At 41.7% G+C, this 19,372-nt stretch overlaps 1 protein-coding gene across 1 annotated transcript; it reads right to left on the bottom strand.

Annotated features, from left to right (window-relative positions):
* Window positions 1-13,280: 13,280 nt before the first annotated feature.
* On the bottom strand, window positions 13,281-13,904 carry LOC121978564 (putative invertase inhibitor). The gene has a single exon (XM_042530893.1). It carries the CDS (start codon window positions 13,902-13,904, stop codon window positions 13,281-13,283), a length of 624 nt encoding a protein of 207 aa, XP_042386827.1.
* Window positions 13,905-19,372: the final 5,468 nt, after the last annotated feature.

The raw sequence follows: 19,372 nt of genomic DNA, 5'->3' as shown, positions 1-19,372 counted from the left end.
TTTATCTCTTTAGTATTTTGATTCTAGTGCATGAGCTTTATGATCAGATAGTTGCTATATCTATCTTGACTCCACTCTTATTTTTCCTGCGTTTGATACTTCCACTCAATCTTTGAGCTACTCGTTTCTGTATCTATACAGTCTCTCGTTGCTATCCATGATATTTAGCAGATACTATAGTACTAGGTATTGGATACCAGATACCGGACATTAGATAGTAGGTATTGGATATATGGACACCTGATACCATGCTTACCTGTTTGATTACTGTTTATTTATGCTTAGTATTGAGCATGCGGATTCATGTAGCATACCTGATTTCCTGTTATATATATATGATGACTGTTGCATTATTCGCATCATGTCATTGCATGCATAATGACGACTTTGGCTCCCTTGTGGTTGAGGCAGTCGTTGGCCTGGCCGCAGCTCGGCCACTCATGGGTAGTGGTAGCTTGGAGCGTGCCGTGTCTGTCGTGCCCCACTCGCTCACTCATGGGTAGTGTCTTGGAGTCGGCGGCGGGGACCCCGTCCAGACGTAGCTATTCGACTACTATCTGTGTCCTCTCGGCCACTCGAGTAGTGGTAGGCTGGGTGTGTCTGGGTTGTCATTGTCCGGCCTCTCGTCCATCTGGGGTCATGGACTTGAGGGGTGGGCGGAGTGACCATCCGTGCATCTGCTATTTTATTTTTGATATACACCTTATCTTGTTTATGCTTACTTATCGATTCTGTTATCACATACATTATATATGCTTGGACCGATTACTATTGCGGTATACTTTATATGTGATTACGGTAGTTATGAGCGATCAGTGGGTTTCCTTTATCTCGGACCTTACCATTAGCCTAGGATATGGTTTTGGTATGGATATATATATACTTTGTTTACCCAGTAGTATCTGCTATTTATCTCAACTTGTATTTTGTATTTCTGTTCTTTATGATACTCATGCCTGTCTATCCTATTACTCATTTGAGTTTTATACTCACCACCGTATTGGTAATTTCACGGTGGTGATAGCGATGCTAGTATGCTTGGAGGAGGATCCCGACTGCCGGTCCCATGTCACTTCCGAGGAAGGTTTTACGGTTTTGGTTTTCATTTTATTGTGAGTTAAACCTTTGAATTTAGCATTGTAATAATTGAGCTGTGGACTTGTTATTTGTATTTGGTTGTTTTGCCGATGAGTCAAGCCGGGCCGGCCCGCGGTGAGTTTTTGTTATTTTATCTTTGTTATTCTTGTTTTCCGCTGTGTTTGTTTGTCCAGCCGTGTGGGCTGTATATTATCTGCGTGGTTGTGATATATATTTGTATATGTATTATCTGTGGTGTTGTATACCGGTTCTATTTGTCACTGCTACAGGGGAGGTGCTGTCCAATTTTCGTCGGACAACCTTACTCTCGGGGCGTGACATACAGACACCGATTTACTTGGTTCGGAACCTGGTGCACTCATTCTCAAAGGTCCAACTCGTGAAAAAATTCCCTACACCTCTAAAAATTCCCAAATTTTGTGGAGAGGTCTATTGTACCAGTGTCTACTTGGAAAAAATACATTACAAAATGTATCTATCACCAATCCCAAGATTGACACAAAATCCAAAACTAGCTAAATGGTTCAATTGAACCTTGACCTAAAGTCCTAGTTTTGGCTTCCTTTTGATGTATTTGCCCATACCAACCCACAATGCATCCCTAGCATTGGTTTGTATGGCATCCAAAACCAATTATCATGCAATATGACCCCAATTGTCATATTTCTTGCATGAAACACAAACCATGTGTGCCAATTCCCTAGGTTTGAGACTCAAATCCGTCTCTAAACCATTTGACACACTCCATGGCTCCTCTAGACCCCCAAGTAGAACCCACCTGAGATCCATTGGCCATGGGTCCCAATTTGACTCTTGGAGCTCCCCCTAGAGCTCTTTACCTTAGTCACCTCCCTAGGTGACTCATCTATTGTGACCAAACCACAATGATGTCCCTTAGAAGATTTCCTTATCTTCTTGACCTTGGACATATCATCCTTGCCATAATCATATGCAACCCTAGCATATTTCTTTTTATTGGCCTTGGATGACTCTCCCTTGCCCTTATCATGTGCCACCTTAGCACATGGTCTCCTTTTGACCTTGGAGACACTAGATCGGTATCCCAAACCCGATCTATCATTGTTGGGTTTTTGACTCCCCAACACCATACTTAATCCCTTAGATCCAATAGTGAATCTCTTAAGGAATTTCTCTAAACCATCAAGCTTTGCCTTCAAAGCTTGATTCTCCCTTTCTAGGTTCCTAAACCTAGAGTCAACATGTCCACCTTGGACATTCCTAGACCTACCCTTCCTAGGCATGTGTCTCCCCTTCTTGGGATTAATGCCTTGGTTCTCCATTACCTTCTTCTCCTTAGGTAATGAGAATTTAACGTGTCTAGGTCTATCATGTATAGGTCTCCTAGGGTTATGATCTACATTTACCCTATTTCTATCATGATATTTAAAATCAAAATTTTGTATGGGCATATAATGATTAACATTATTTTTCCTAGCATGCATGGAGGAGTTTAAATTTGACTTCAAATTTAAATTAGGGTTTACCTTACCCTTTACCTTTGGAGCTCCCCCTTGACATGAGCCTCCATTCTTCCTCCACTTCTTCTCCCACATCTTCAAATGCGCCAACTTCTTGAGCTCTTTCTTCTTTGGGCATTTGGTGTGGTAGTGCCCTATTTCACCACAAGTGAAGCATCTAATGTGCTTCTTCTCCTTCTTCTTCTTGGCACCATCATTTCTACAACCCACATTAGTATTCAAATCAACTTGAATGGGTTTAGAATTTACCTCTTTCTTACCCATAGGACATCTACTCTTGTAGTGTCCTTTCTCATGGCAACCGAAGCAAATGATATGGTCCTTTGACTTGACTTCGGTGGAGGTGCTTGCTAGGTTGATTTCCAAGACTTCTTCTTCTTCGCTTGTCTTGGATTGTTCTTCAATCATTGAGGATGTCTCCTCATCCACACTAGTGGATGGCATTTCTTCATCCTTCTCCTCAAATGTGACCAAATTCACTTCCTCTTCTTCTTTTGATGTTGAATTGGTCTCCACATCCGATTGATCCTTCTCTATTTGAGCTTCTTCATCCGTTTCTTCGAATTTTTCTTTTTCTTCTTCTTCTTGTGTAGGCATGAGTTCTTCCCATTGAACCTTCTTTATTTTGCTCCACAGCTCGTGAGCGTTCTTATACTCACCTACACCATTTATCACATTAGACGGCAATATATCTATTAAGATTGATATTACCTTTGAGTTTGCCTCCGATCGTGAGGTTTGCTCTTCCGTCCAATGTTGTGGTCGGAGCTTCTTTCCTTTATTATCCTTTGGGACTTTGAATGGCTCTTTGACCACCATCATTATGTCCTAATCCGTGTTGAAGAAGGTTTCCATCTTCATCATCCAAAATGTGATCTCCCCAAGGTTTCCTCCTTCAAACTTTGGAGGGACAATCAACCCGACCATCTTCTTATATGTGTTGCTCTTCTCGGCGGTTAGTCCGGTGAAGTGCGTCCTCGCTCTGATACCAATTGTTGGAGGATCGGTTGCCGGCTTGAAGGGGGGGTTGGATAGACGGCACCCCCAAAACTCGCTTCCTACGTATTCGTTAGTGTGCAAGCGGAAATACAAATACTAAAACAATGAATACGAAAGCTAAAGACAAAGAAAAGAACTAGCAAACCAATACACGTCGATTTAACGTGGTTCGGAGATGATGCTCCTACTCCACGGCTGTCCGTAAGGTGGACGATCCCGATCCTTCGGTGGATTAGCCCCCGGAAACTCCGGCTATCTCAAGTCGCTCCTTGTGGGTGGAGAAACCTCACCACAACACACCAAGACCTCTTGGATTCCACAAACACTTGAGAGCTCTTGTGACTACTAATTAGGCTTTAACCAAGTCTAATTTCGTCGCCTTGGCCGGCCATACCAAGCTCCTTCTTATAGAGCTTGGGGAAATCAGCCTTGCTGATTTGCCCGTTACCAGTCGACTGGTCCATGCACCAGTCGACTGGTGCCAGCCACAACGGCACTCCAACGGCTATCTATCAGTCGACTGGTCCCATGACCAGTCGACTGATCCCAGCCATTTCGGGCACAGAATGCTTCTGTGCTCACCACCAGTCGACTGATCCCAGTACCAGTCGACTGGTACAACCCTAAACTTAGGATTTCCCATCCCGAGTATATTTCACTCGCACTCGGACCCTCACGACTCACTTGACTCTTCTTTGCAGCCTTGACCTCTTGCCTTCAAGCCTACTTCCTTTGGCTCTCGTCCCTCGGATGCATCCAAGCCCGCGGCTTGTCTCCAATGCCATCCTTCGCGTATGCCTCGAAGTCACTTCCCTCGGCCCTTGTCCTTGCTGCCTTGTCCACGATCCCTCAGATGCATTCAAGCCCGCGGCTTGTCCTCAATGCCATCCTTCATCGGACCCGAAGCCGTCAACCTGAGTCACATGTGTCACCTGCAGTCCTGCACAACTCAAGTACACATATCAAATAACAAGGGTAATCCTAACTTAAACCCTTTGCCCAAACACCAAAACACATGGTCCCACGAACCATTGGGATTGCTCCAACAGATGAGTCATGTAGGTGGCCGGCTAAAGCTTGGGTCCCAAGCTTAGGTGGCCGGCCACTAGAATATTAAAAAGGATTTTTATTAAAATTATTTCTTATGTGGATATCATGATTTTAAAAGAGAGTTTAAAAAATTAAAAATTTCCTTTTATAACTTTCTACAAAAGATTAAGAGAAGAGATTAATCTCTTTCCTTATTTGTAGTTTAAGGATGGTTTTAATTTTTGGTAAAAACTTTCCTTATTTGTAAATCATCTACATGTTTAAAAGAGAGTTTAAAATTTGAAATCTTTCCTTATTTGTTGATTAAAGGAGGATTTTAAATTTTAAGAAAACTTTAAATTTTAATCATGTTCATGATTTAAAAGAGAGTTTAAAATTAAATATTCTCTTTTATAAGTTTCTACAAAAGATTAAGAAAAGATTTGATATCTTTCCTTATTTGTAGATTAAAAGAGATTTTAATTTTTAGAGATAACTTTTTTTTTATCCACATGTTTAAAGAAATATTTTAATTTATAAAATTTCCTTTTATTAACCACCATGAAGGAAAAAATTATTTGAGAATTTTTTATAAATTTCCGGAAGCAAATTAGGAAGTTTTAATTCTTGTGTGAATTAAAATTTCCTTGATTAAAGGGATTAAGGTGGCCGGCCATTAACATGATGAAAAGAAAATTATTTTTAATTAAATAAATTTTCCTTTTCAATGGCAAAAGAATTAAGGAAGTTTTTATTAAATTTTCCTTATTTGCCAAGACCAAGGATTATAAAAGAGGGGGTAGAGGAGGCTTTATGGTGAATGTCTCTATTATTTTTCTCCCTCTTTTCTTCTTTGGGTATGGCCGGCCCTTTCTTTTGTCTCCTCTCCTTTGTGTGGCCGAAACTCTCTCATGGTGGAGATAGCTTTGGTGGCCGGATCTAAGAAGGAGAAGAAGGAGAGAAAAGAAGCCTCTTTTCTAGCATCCCTTGGAGCATGGTGGTGGTGGCCGAACCTCTTCATCCTAGAAGAAGTTTTGATGGCCGAAACTTACAAGGAAGAAGAAGGTGTTTGGTGGTTCTCATCTCGGAAGATCGTTGCCCACACAACGTCCGAGGTTAGAAGAGGAATACGGTAGAAGATCAAGAGGTTTTTCTAAAAGGTATAACTAGTATTTTTCTTTCCGCATCATACTAGTTATTTTTGGAAATAATACTAAATACAAGAAGCATACGATTCTAGTATTTTGAATTTGTTTTCGATATAGTGTTCTTTTGTTTTTCTTTTCCTTGTGATTTGATTGTTCTTTTCGGTTAACCTAAAGTTATTTAGGAAATTAAATATTAGCTTTCCATAAAAGGTTTTGTCTAGTCGGTGGTGGTTGCTCCCATATCCAAGAAGGTCATGTGCCTCGCCACGTCAGTACTGGGAACTAATTATGGAAATTAATATTTAATGGAATTAATAACTTAAGGTGATTTGGGTCGAACGTGTTAAGTTCCGCAGGAGATCCAAGTCAAAACCTAAAAGAACAAATAGATTAAGTTTTGGATCAAACGTGTTAAGTTCCGCAGGCGATCCAAAATTTAATTTAAAAGAACACATGGTAGCTAGGAAAAGGTTCAGACCTTTGTACAAAATTTTTGTACAGTGGAACCTCTAGGTTTTCCGAGTAGCAACCAACATGTATGGGCCCGACCAGCGGCTGGGGCAGTCTGACAAAGAAAAAACGGGATTTCCACCCTTTGTTCGAGGAAGGCATGTCCGAAAAGAACTTGTAGTCGGGCCTAGCTTGTACCATAAACACTCCGGGCTCCGAGCGTTTGAAGGAATAGAAGTGGTGAAAAAGATGAACAGTCAAGGGAAGTTGGTATATGCGACAAAGAATCACGGTGCAGCAAATTACCCTAAAGAAGTTAGGAGCAAACTGGGAGATGCAAATGCCAAAATATTCACTCAGGGAAGAAATGAATGGATGGATGGGAAACCGAAGGACTCCTAAAATCTGGTCTCTAAAAATGGTCACGAAACCTTCCGGAGGGTTAGCAGGAGGCTCTTGCGGTGTGGGAACTCGGAGTTCATAAGCATCACTAAGGTGCAGGTCCGAACAAATCACGGATAGGTCGTGGTCATCTATATCTGAAATGAAGCAGGAATACCAAAGAGTGGTCTTACCATCAGCCATTGTCGGGGTAAAGAGGGTTGAGGAAGAGATTGGTCGAGGAGGAGAAGAACGCTAGACGGAGGAGCTTAGAAGAGGAAAGATGTGGACGCCGGAGAAGTCGAAGCAACAGGAAGCAAGCAGTCAAAACGCGTAAGGCAATGACTACGGACGACTTTTAGGGTTTATAAAGGAAGTTCTCCTAGGGAATATCGAAAAGAATGATATCCTTTTGGGTGAAGCGCTTAAAATCGTCCGATCGTCGAAGAACACACCCTTATGGGAAAGCGTGTACAAAAAGGAGTGGCGTGAGCGGCATCATTCTGCATAAGCAATAAAGGCAAGGGACAGGTGTCGACCTCCTAGGAGCCGTATTAATGATGGACGTGATAAGGAAATCATGATATGAAGCAAGCGTACGGAAACGCTTACCACACGCTTTTCTGGGGAACCGTGGAAGAAAAGTAGCGGGAAAGAAATTCAAATACAGCAAGGCCGAGGCTGAGTAAGGCATTAATATGGTTATATTCACAGCACCACTAATAATATATTTCTTAATGACAGACGAAGTCGAAGCTCTTCGAGTAATTCCCGATCGATGGTTCGGCCACCAGGCCGGTGACGTATATACTGAGCGGGAGGTCGACCCCCCAGGTCAGCGGTATATATCCCGAGCACGAGATCGAGCCCCTGGTTGACAACATTCAACTGGGCCAAACGTTTATTCCTCATGCTTGCAACATATATGTATATATATATATATATATATATATATATATATATATATTGGTTGAGATGTGCTTTCCAGGTCGGCTGTTCCAGACTCTCGCCCCAGTGCGAGTTATAAGTGAGTTCTTCTCTCACGCCCAACAACCGATCGGTATTGTTCAGACTCTCGCCCGGTCTGAGTTATATAAGTGAGCTCTGCTCTCCCCAATGACCGAGCTACTCGGTGGTGTCCCAGACTCTCACCCGGTCTGAGTTATAAGTGAGCTCTGCTCTCACGCCCAACGACCGAAGCTTGTCCTAGACTCTCGCCCGGTCATGAGTTATAAGTGAGCTCTGCTCTCACGCCCAACGACCTTCGGTCGGTTTCTAGACTCTCACCCAGTCACGAGTTATAAGTGAGCTCTGCTCACGCAGCCAAGAAGTGTTGGTGGTGTCCTGAACTCTCGCCGGTCACGAGTTATAAGTGAGCTCTGCTCTCTCCGCCCAAAACCGCTCGATCGGCTATCCTGACTCTCACCCGGTCACGAGTTATAAGTGAGCTCTGCTCTCACGCCCAACGCCTTCCCGATTGTGTCCCGGACTCTCGTCCCAGTGCGAGTTATAAGTGAGCTCTGCTCTCACGCCCAACGACCGAGCTGCTCGGTCGGCTGTTCCAGACTCTCACCCCAGTGCGAGTTATAAGTGAGCTCTGCTCTCACGCCCAACGACCGAGCTGCTCGGTCGGCTGTCCCAGACTCTCGCCCCAGTGCGAGTTATAAGTGAGCTATGCTCTCACGACCAACGACCTTCTTGGTCGGCTCAACAGTTTTCTCGAGCGGTATTTCTTCACGTGTATATGGGCGGGATAGAGCCTGACGTATTCTCATGCATCACTATTGGTTAGGCCAGCGAAGGGCCAAGGAGAAAATGAGGTACGCAAGTTGTTTTTGTTATCTTTGTTGGAAATATTAAAAGAATGCAGGTGTTTCATAACGATAAAGACACAAAGATACGAGAACAAAGGAATACATTCGAAAACAGACAAAACAGAAAATATGTTACATTTCATTCAAAAAAGGAGCATATAACAGCAGCCTCAATTGCTACCAGACCCAGACATTTGATGTCCCCTCTCTAAACGAGTTCTTGCTTGAGCCAGCTCTATCTGGACACGGTCAAGGGTGGCCCGCAGTTGATCAATGGTGGCGTTTTGTAGTCGATTCTCCTCCTTCAAAGAAGCCACCTCATCCTCGTGCTTCAGGTTCAGGTAGAGGATATGATGGAGTTGAGCGTGAAAGTCTGCTTGCGCTTTCATCTTCAGGCCATTTCTGCCCGGGTCCTGCATTTGGCTGCTCGCCATAGCTCTTCCAGTTCTCTGTAAAGAGAGGTCTGTAGATCCCGGCTCAAGGTCATGTCATGTAAAGCCTTCTCGGTAAGAGCCAGTCGGCGACGCAGAGCAGACAACTCGGGGGATTCTATGAACAAGTTAAGGAGCAGGTATAAAGAGAAAATGTGGATAGGAAGGGTAAAGTGCCCCAAATCTTTTATACAGAAGAGGAAGGTGAAGAGACTCCCTCGGAACCGGAGAAGACGCTTGGAAACCAGTGTAGCAGTTAAGACGGACCAGACTTGGAAGTCGAAGAGTCAGTGTGAGCATGAGGGGCGCCTGGTTGTTGCACAGGTCTGTTGAACGCCAAATAGGTTGGCAAAGGAGTCAAGAACCAGATCTGGTATTCAGAACACTGGGGTCTAGTCAGTCGGACTAGAGCCTCCTTCGACTAGACTTGAGGGGGAGGTTTGTGATACAGTGCATGATTGTGGGGTTTGTGAGATGATATGGCGCGGAGTCAAAGCCACAGAAGGGTCAAAAGTCACGCCAGCATGGAGGTCAGAAGTCTAGCCCCCGTGGCTAGTCAAAAGTTACACCCGCCTGGAGGTCAAAAGTCTAGCCTCCGTGGCTGGTCAAAAGTCATGCCATCGTGGAGGTCAGGAATCAGAATTACAAGGAGATCAAGATTTCGGCCCACGTGGCTAAAGTCAAAGCTTCAGTTGATGAACTAGTCAAAGGACGGTATTTACGAGTTGGGCCGGATCTGATCTCAAAGGGAATCGAAAACGGACCTGACCCACAGGGCCAAATTCAATTGAGGATCGGACCCATGGGTCAGGTATAACCAGGGGTTGGGTGCGACTAGGGGGCCCTCTTATTGATGGGATGGATATACCGAATAAGACTTCCGATGAGGCGATGCAGGTCGGGGAGCAGACCCAGCGTGCAGGTCGGGACGTTCAAACCATGGATAATAGCGGACAGATGCAGGTCGGGGAGCCGACCCAGCGTGCAGGTCGGGATGATTCATACCCTGGATAGCAATAAGCAGATGCGGGTCAGAAATTAGACGTTGGTCGGGACGTTCAAACCATGGATAATAGCGGACAGATGCAGGTCGGGGAGCCGACCCAGCGTGCAGGTCGGGATGATTCATACCCTGGATAGCAATAAGCAGATGCGGGTCAGGAATTAGACCCAGCGTGCAGGTTGGGACATTCATACCATGGATAACAGCGGACAGATGCAGGTCGAGAATCAGACCCAGCGTGCAGGTCAGAACGTACATGCCTGAGATAGCAATAAGCAGATGTGGGTCGGGAATTAGACCCAGCGTGCAGGTCGGAACGTACATGCCTTGGATAGCAATAAGCAAATGCGGGTCGGGAATTAGACCCAGCGTGCAGGTCCGAACATACATGCCTTGGATAGCAATAAGCAGATGCGAATCGGGAATTAGACTCAGCGTGCAGGTAGGAACATATATGCCTTGGATAGCAATAAATAGATGCAGGTCGGGAATCAGCAGGTCGTCGGGATGTACATGCTTCGGATGATGCAGACGAAGGTGGGTCAGGAGGCCAGACACTACATGACAAATAGGCCTGCAAGGAATCGTAACCACTTGTCAGAGAACAATCATCACATGTCAGGGAATATTCTAACAGTGGGAGGCTCATACTCCCCTTGGTTCCTCCGCCAGCCTATAAGAGAAAGCCACGTGTCGACCACCGCCAGACAGAGCTTGACATATGACATTCCCTGACATTCGGCAGGTTCCAGAAGCCTCAGTTGCAGTATAAAAAGGGATGCTTTGTCCCTTACGGAGGGACGCTCACTCGTCATTTCTTACTAGTCTTTTACTTTTCGTGCTTTCTCTGTGATTTCTGAGGAAAAAGTACCTGATTTAAGCGTCGGAGGGCCTGACCCGGGGACTTTTTCCCTGGTTTCTGGTCTCTAACGACCGGTGGACTCGTCTGAGTGTGTGCAGATCAATAGCGTCATCATCCTAATCATTTCTCTCCGTAGAACCGCCCGTGTGAGCCTATCTAGGGGGTACCTCGCTGATTCAGCATCTCAATGACTCTCCATCAACTTTTAGCACAACAAGGCCCGTCTTCATCCGACTCAGCTTCCGGACGGGATCATGAAGCATCACTACAATAGACAAAACAAATGATGAGTTGGGAGAGAAAACAATGAACTCAATGCAAAAATATAGACATAATAAATTAGGAAAGTAGCAATGGCCTTGCCACATGCAAGAGTAGTCAAAGAAGATAAGCCCCCAGTTGGTAAGTGTGTGCGATGATAACTATAGTGGTGGGGGGTCGAAACTCGACAAGAGATTTCACCTATGCACTTGCCAATTTAGATTCTTGTTGAACTCCCTCTTAATGATGTGGGGGCGGGGGCTGCTAATATGACGGTACCACTCAGTCCAAAAAGATACATTTGATAAACTTGGAAGATAATTTATCCCAACAGTTTCGCAAATTCACTAGATGTTAACTAACTTCTTTGCTACACTAGTCTACAAGAAAGAATGGCAACCTTAAAAATCAGCTTGTAGCTATGAGTATAGTTCTCCCTAAGTATAGAGGTGAGAAGTGATACAAGTAATCACAAGGGGGAAAGAGAGGTGAAGAAAATTTCAACATGTTGGTGTAATCATGCCCCTAAGCGTATATAACATGTAATTTTGATGTTTAAGCTAAGTTTAAGTTATGAGATTCTTGTTATTCCACACGTGTGTCAAGTATGCAGGTGGTATTATAAGCACAATTGATGAAAATCTAAGTAGCTCGATCAGGATCGACCACTTTTTAGGATGAAGTCCTAACAAGTCAAGGAAGTTAGATGCTAAAAAAGAAGAGGACTCTCTAAGCATGCTAAAAAGAAATGATCACTCATGGGCTGCATCTGTTGCTAGTGCTTGAATTCTATATTCAACGATTGGTCAATACTCTTTTGATCTTAGAAAATTTTCCATCAGCATACTTCAATGGTCATGGTGACCATCAAAACGTGAAATCGCAGGTTGCACAAAATTATTGTCATACACCATTGAGTCTTATTGCTACAAGATGAAAGCTGCTGCTTCTTTGTGGCTCTGATACCACTGATACAATGGCGAGGAAGAAGAAAAAGAGATGTATTGGCACGGAAAAGCAAAAGAGATGTATTGGAATGGAAATACACTGCTTGTTGATGAAGAAATTGAGCCTATAAATAGAGCACAGATCTCCTGGATCACTTTTTTGTGATCCTGGGGATGTGCCACTCGTATTTGCGGCTGGATCGCGATCGCGATTCAGCTGCAAATGATTGTGATCCCTTCCTGGGTTCACCGTCCTCATCAGATTATAGTTTTTGTTTACAGCGGGTGGTCGGAGGTCGCCCGAAGGCCTCCAGTGGTGGCTAGGTGACCAGGTTATTAGGTGCCGAGCGAGGGTGTCCTCCAGGCGGCCTCCGACTGCCCGCTCCGAATAAAAATTATAACCTGGTGGGAATGGTGAATCCAGGAAGGGATCACAACCATTACGGCCAGATCGCGATCATGATCCAACCTCAAATGCGAGTGACACATCCCCTGGACCACCCTCCTATAAATAGGCTTTACATGGGGACTTTTCAAACTCTATCTCCTATAAAGTAGGATCAATAGATAAGAATCAAAAGACTCGGACAAATTAAAATGGCTAACACCTAAAGACTTGGACAATGGATAAAACTTTCAATAAAAAAATATTTTAAATCTTAACAGTCCATCACTCAAATTAAGTGATTATAATCGTTGAGACTAAATTAATGGAGAGATTATTGAGATGAGCCTGCAATAGACATTTTTTTAAAATCATCTCCTACAGTAGGTATTTTTTTTAAATTTTTGATGGGTTCACTGGTTGAGCTGCCTAACCCGCAACCCGTCTTGGATTGAGTCGGATTGGGAATTTTCCAATCCGCCAAGATGACGGATCAAACCACCTCGCCAAATAATTGACTTGCCACGGACCGACCTGCGCTACTATGAGTTAACCCATCTGACGACTCTATTAATCAATACCTACATATTTCCTTTCATACAAGCTCCAACTTACAATATACCTTATATTTCATAATTCATTTAACTCGAGGTTATAACAAAGTTATAATAAATAAAAACTTATTTTATATATATATATACACACACGAGCATGCTAATTTAAAAATATTTATATTTAACATTGTTGAGGAACAAATAGATATGTTTTTTTATTTAAGATGCATAAATTTTAAATTTTTTAATCAATATAAAGTAAATTTATCGATCAAATTAGAATAAACTCAAGACCTAAAATTAATTTTTGTCAGATTAATTAGATGGACCAAAAATTATATAAACAAAAATAACTATGAATGAATTTCTAAATCCATTTGTCTATTTGGTAAACAAAAGAAAAGGAAAGGAAAACAATTTCATGCTAACATTTCATCTTTGATTACGGAGTACATTGAAGAAAGTTTTCCATCGAAATCTTTCCATAATTCCGTCTCCCAAGTAAACATAACATTAGTAAAAAACAAATGAGCAAGTTCCAAGGTGAGGCTGCAGAGCTGCTCTTGATCCTTGTCATCGGCCTTCAGCGGCGACGGCATCGACAACGTAAAACTTAATTCTGCGAACGTATCCTCACAGGTGCTCGGCGCATCAAAGCAGGCGCTGACGGCGCTCATGGCGTCGCCCTTGCGGCTCTCTTTGATGGCGCTCCACGCGTTGTTGAGGTCACGGATCAGGACTTCGTATAGCTTGCTGCAGATCGATAGGCACATCCTCTCTTCCTTGCCCTGCGAGCTCTTCAGCAGCGTCTGGATCTTAGCGAAGACCTCCACCGCCTTGTCGGAGGACAGGTTGGTGGCGATGACGGCCAGGCCACGAAGGTCGGCGGTGGCGCTTGTAGGATCCGACTGCAACGTTTTCACACAGAAGTCGTAGTCGGTGTATAAGGAGACGGCCTTGCAGGTGGACTCCACCGTAGCGTGCGCAGCGGGCGAGAGGATGAGAACGACGGCAGCGAGCACGAGCAGATCAGTAGGCCTCATCGTCGTCTTTGATTAATCACTAATTAATCGATTTGTTTTTTTTATGTCTCAAATTAGGAGCAGATCGTGCAAATTTATAGGGGTTATCTGTATAATTTTGGAAAGAAATTAATTTTCTACGAAGGATAAATAATTTTCACGATTTCACAATCTTTAATAATATTTAATTACGATTTAATGAAAGAAAATATGTAGGATATTTAATACGATGTATAATGATAGAGCCTAGTCATTGGATTTAGGGATGATCTGCATAATTTTGGGAAGAAGAAATTAATTTTATACAAAGGATAAATAATTTTCACGATTTCACAATCTTTAATAATATTTAATTACGATTTAATGGAAGGATATATGTAGGGTATTTAATACGGTGCATAATGATAAAGCCTACTCGTTGGATTTAGGGATGATCTACATAATTTTGGGAAGAAATTAATTTTATACGAAGGATAAATAATTTCCACGATTTCACAATCTTTAATAATATTTAATTATGATTTAATGGAAGGAAATATGTAGGGTATTTAATACGGTGCATAATGGTAGAGCCCAGTCGTTGGGAGTCAAGGATATGTGACAGTCAGATAATTAAGGGGACGTGACAATCAACAGTCAAGGAGACGTGATAGTCAACAGTCAGGTGGACGTGACAGTCAGCAGATAAGGAAAGAAGGGGTAGGACCGCCTAATGTCGTCAAACTTATAATGTCAGGTCGGGTGCTTACAGATCAAGATCCAAATCTGAATCATGGTTCACAATCTGGGTGATGCTTGACCTGGATTTGATTGGTCGAGTTTTTCACGACTCGGTTATATCCAGGCCTGGTTCTCTCAGTAGGCCAACTCTCGATCATTCCGAGCTGCCCTAATCATACCCAAGCGGGACGAAGGTGCTACACGATAATAAGGTCAGGGAATGGTAACCGTCTGTTAGAAAATAATTGATGTATGTCAGGGAATATTCCAAGGGTCAGCAGTTATTTGCGAATGGAACCATCTTCCGATCCATGGGAGGGTGCCATGTGTCCTCCATCACCCGACAGGTCCTGACACACGACATTCTCTGACATCGGTCAGTCTCCAGAGGTACGCACGGTTATATAAAAAGGGAGGTCCTCTCTCTTGAGTAGGTACGCTCTTTCGCACATTCGCACTTGTCTTCTATTTTTCTTTCTCCTTCGTACAATATTCTTCTGGGGAAAAAGTACCTGACTTGAGCATCGGAGGGCCTAAGCCGAGGACTTTTTCCCTGGTGCCTGGCCTCTAACGTTTGGGGTGCTTGTCTGAGTGTGTGCAGTACAAAAGTACCACTGGTTTTCGTCATCACCGTCCTTTCATCGCACGAAGAGGGGGGGTCCTTTTCCTGTTGTCTGTGCGCTGCCTGCGTCTTGGTCGCCTCTCCATCAACACTAGTAACAGCTCATCCGACCTTCGTCTGACTCAGATTCCAGACATGATGAATTTGACGTCGTCTGTGGGAACTTCTTTCACCTGTTATAGAGCGTGAAGATGGAGGAGACTGGAAGAATCAACGTCACCATGACGGCAGGAGAATACGAACTGTTCAAGAAATCCAAGAGGCGGACGACTTCCGAAAAATAGACCACTGCTTTGCAACCATACAAGATGTCTGTAATTTCCAAGGACCCTACTCACGTCTCGGATAGAGGATCTAAGAGAAAATAGCTCGAGGATTTCCCCCAAGCCTTCTATTGGGAACCTGGCTCGGACTATTACCACAAGGGTCCAGACTGTTATAATAAGAAAGAGCAACCGCAGGCTTCCATGGCGGAAAGCTCTCTGCCCATGGACTCAAAGAAAAGGAAGGTCATAGTCCTCAGGGAGGAGCCCGGGGAAGCCTGAGGAGCAAGTGCCCTTCTCTCTAAGAGTCTTAGTTTTACTTTCTAGTGTAGACGGATTTGTATTCTACACAAATGTATTGTACCTGGAGTTTGGTGCAGTGCCGATATAGCATGAACGGAGTAGACTTGTGCCAGTAGTTAGAATTCTCGCGTAATGAGAATGAGATTCTTTATTTTCGTGGGAGATTTATGTGTGTTTCTGAGTCACTTCTTATCCGGGAGGAGTTACTGCAGGAAACACATTGATCTGGATTTGCGATATATTCAGGTGACACCCGATGTATAGAGTTTGGAGCATTCTATTTGGTGGAATGACATGAAGAAAGACATCACGGATTTTGTAGCTTGATGTCTAGAGTATCAGAAGTGGAAGTTGAATATCAGAGATTAGTAGGATTGCATTCATTGATTCAGATACTAGAGTGGAGTTGGGAGTATGATATGATGTATTTTGTTGCGGGATTACTCAGAACATGGAGAGGATATGATGCGATTTGGGTAATCATTGTTGAGTTGACGAATTGGCTCCTTAGCTATCGATTCGTAGGACTGATTCTTTAGATCGAGTAGCAGAATTATATTCTAAAGAGATTACCGGACCTCATTGTTGGAACACAAGGTTATTTTGGTGTGATCAACAAGTTAAGTTAAGTCTCGTGTGTTTTTAACCTTGTGTCTAAGTGTGCAGGAGCTTAGGAGCACAGGTAGTCGAGCGGAAGACGCATCTAACGAGAAGGATGGCACGCGGTGCATCCGAGAGACGAGGACGAGAAGGAAGCGTGCGGTGGTTCCGAGGGATGAGACGTCAGAGCGGAAGACTGCTCGAGGAGCAAAAGACGCAGCTAGCGAGAAGGTCAGCATGGGGTGCGGCCGAGGGACGAAGACTACGGATGAGTACGTTGGCGGACGAGAAGGAAGCATGCGGTGATTCCGAGGGATGAGAAGCCGGAGCGGAAGCCTGATCGAGAAGACCGGAAGTTGGGTTTGGGTGAGCCCTATTCCGGATGACAGAGATCACCCACGCGAGCGGAAGACTCGGTCTGAGGCGAACGGAGCTGGAACAGAAGACCCGGGTTGGAAAAAGTCAATGAGGTTGGCTTTTCCAACCGGGGCGCCCCTGAACAGTCCGGGGATAAAGTTTTATCCCCCCTCCAGGGCGCCCGGAGTTGACTTTTTGACCAGATCGCGTCAATCACGATCTGAATGTTGGGGGATAAAATTTTATCCCCCCCTCCAAGGCGCTCGGAACCCCTTCGGGACATCCCGACCAAGGGTATAAATACAACCTTGGTCTAGAAGCTTTACATTAACTCAGAAATTATAACTCCAACACTTGTACACTCAAATTCTATATTAGCTTTGTAGTGTTCAAAACCACTTATTTAATTAAGGTGAGTTATTGGATTAAATTGTAATTTAATTAGAATCCAGATTTATTTAATTAAGGGGATTTATTAGATTATGAAATTTAATGCAATGACAAAATTATATGTATATATATATATATATAGAATTAAATAAGTAAATTATATATGAAAATTTTATAACTATGGAAATATGTTTCTATTTAAACTTGATATTAAGTTTTATAGAAATAAAATAAATTACTTAGAAAATTTTATGTGTCACGAATTTTTATATGTAGATAGATATGAAAATTTTATAATCATGTAAATATGTTTCTATTTAAACTTGATATTAAGTTTTTAAAAAATGGTAAGAACGTGTAAATATTATGTATACTATAAAATATTATGTATAATATAGAACATATAATCTAAATTATATATATATATATATATATATATATATATATATATATATATATATATATATATATATATATATATATATATATATATATATATATATATATATATATATATATATAATTATTGTAAGAACGTGCAACAAAGAAATATTATGTACAATATAAAATAATATGTTACATAATATATAAGGTATAATATAAATTATAAAGAATAAATAGAATTAAATAAGGAAATTATAGGATTAATAGATGTTGAACGCGCAATTAGTAACCAATTATAGTATTATACTTTATATAAAATATATATGGAATTAAATAATCATGGATATAGATTTCTATCTAGACTTAGTAAAATATTATATAAAAATAATATATATGTATATATATATATATATATATGACTTAGCATTTATAAAATTTATAAAAAAATTTAAAAACCTATACCAAGTTCTAAGCCTCTCTTATATTTAAACCCTCACCTAGAACTTCTCCCTACCTTCTTATTTCCACTGACCCTAGTAAGATCTTCTCACCCTCTTGTTCTCCACCAGTGCTAGGATTTTCAAGGAAGACAAGGAGTGGGTGGCTAAGTGCATAAGGCATGTTCTCAACTGTGTTAGTGTTTTAGTTTAGTTTTTATAGTCTTGTGAATTTTGGGTACCATAAATTTAGGCGTGATGCTTTAGTTTAAGTTTTTTTTTTCCTCAAAGCTTTTAAAGGTTGTATGAATGGAGGATTTTGGGATTCTACAGATTTCTATGTTCTTTTCGATTTTAGGAAGTTGATGCCATGGTTTATTCCTTCTTCATCTCTTTTTTTTTGAAATTAGACAATTGTTTATGCTTCTAATGGATTTTAAGACTTATAAGTTTTCGATTATTTTTTTAGGAAGATGAAATCATATTGTATATTTTCTCTATTATGATTCTGCAACATTGATATGCTGTCAAGCCACTACATATCATGACCTATATGTATCATGCATATGGGAAAGGAAGCTCATGCATTATTCATGATTAAACCACTTGAAATTTAATTTAATTTTTAAAGCATGATCTAACACTCAATTTTGCATGTCAATGCCATCTCTCTCTTTCATTGATTATTAGGGCCAATGAATAATTATTATAATAGATTTATGAAAATGTTGTTGATATGTACATACGAGATTAGGAAAAGGATTTTTCTTTTGAGGAATGTAATTTGCTGGTGTTTATGTTTTCTACTCATTTTCTAATCAAGATAACCTTATGTCCTATGAAGGTTTCGGATTCTAGATGTGATTGAGCTTTCGGATTTGAGTTTAATTGTGCTTGTGCTTTTTCTTATGTCCTAGCATGATATATATATATTTTTTCTCCTAGGTGACATGTTAGCATTCGGAAATCTAATTTAGTATATTCTATGCTATGATATGCTTTAATTAGATCTCTTAAATGTATGTATGATAACTTCGGAGTTTGTGTAGCGTACATATGATTTTCTCACTCCCTACTATGTTCACCTAAACTCTTGGGTCTTGGTTCCTTTAATTATAACCTCTAACATGTATGTATTTTTATTCATGATAACCTTACATGCTACATGTATTCTCGGGTTTCTAGTTTAAGTAAGCTTATGTTTTTCTCATGCTTGTCATCGTGATAACTATATGTGCTATATGTATTTTTGGATTTCCAAGTTAGGAAGCTTATGTTTTCGTCTTGCTTGATATCATGGTAATTTGACATGCTACATGTATTTTTAGAAATTCTAAATTAGGAAAGATTATATTTTCTTCTTATTTGATATCATGGTAATTTTACATGCTACATATATTTTTTGGATTTCTA

Source organism: Zingiber officinale, chromosome 4B (assembly GCF_018446385.1).
Source record: "Zingiber officinale cultivar Zhangliang chromosome 4B, Zo_v1.1, whole genome shotgun sequence".
In the NCBI taxonomy this organism is placed as follows: Eukaryota; Viridiplantae; Streptophyta; class Magnoliopsida; order Zingiberales; family Zingiberaceae; genus Zingiber; species Zingiber officinale.
The sequence above is the reverse complement of the archived record's forward strand: the minus strand, read 5'-3'. Positions and strand labels throughout refer to the sequence as shown.

What these genes read in the sequence shown, in the direction of transcription:
- LOC121978564 (XM_042530893.1), bottom strand. Translation starts at nt 13,904, where the DNA reads ATGAGGCCTACTGATCTGCTCGTGCTCGCTGCCGTCGTTCTCATCCTC.